Genomic DNA, 477 nt, shown 5'->3' on the forward strand with positions numbered 1-477 from the left:
GCATCCCTTTTTGTGACTTTTATCTTTCTTCTATCGTCTAGTACGTGGCTAATAAAAGTGTTAAAAAATTTCTCATTATATGCACAAACTAGATCCAGGCCCCAGCAACAGAGAAAATTCCCATATAGAAGAACACCATTTAGGGTAATTTGACATCGTGTCTGTTGTCTGGATTACCCCGTGTTCGATTTAAATTTACGACGGCATCGTAACACGGTCTTCGGTCTGAACTACCAGATGTTTGACGCGGGTTCGTGGGGCAACGGGACGCGCGAGGGGCGCCATGAGATGCAGCATCAGCTGAAGAGAGAAACCAGACGACGCTGATCGCGGAGCTACGATCTGCGGAGGCGTTCAACGGTGCGCCCGCCCGGGAGCGGACGGACGGATCACGGAGACGAAGCCGTGCTCCTCGGTGCTGCCGCAGACTACCCCATCAGCCCGGTGCCGGGGGGCAGATGGGGGGGGGGCGCAGCC

General features: G+C 54.3%; 1 protein-coding gene across 1 annotated transcript in view; it reads left to right on the forward strand.

Annotated features, from left to right (window-relative positions):
• The window catches only part of TWISTNB (TWIST neighbor), a 19059-nt gene that overhangs the window by 14872 nt on the left and 3710 nt on the right, over positions 1-477 (forward strand). The window contains exon 3 of the mRNA XM_010577663.1: positions 93-144. Within this exon, the coding sequence (XP_010575965.1) occupies positions 93-144 (52 nt within the window). The remainder of the gene's footprint in view (positions 1-92; positions 145-477) is intronic.

The sequence above is a fragment of the Haliaeetus leucocephalus genome, unplaced genomic scaffold (genome assembly GCF_000737465.1).
Source record: "Haliaeetus leucocephalus isolate CR32 unplaced genomic scaffold, Haliaeetus_leucocephalus-4.0 Scaffold566, whole genome shotgun sequence".
In the NCBI taxonomy this organism is placed as follows: domain Eukaryota; kingdom Metazoa; phylum Chordata; class Aves; order Accipitriformes; family Accipitridae; genus Haliaeetus; species Haliaeetus leucocephalus.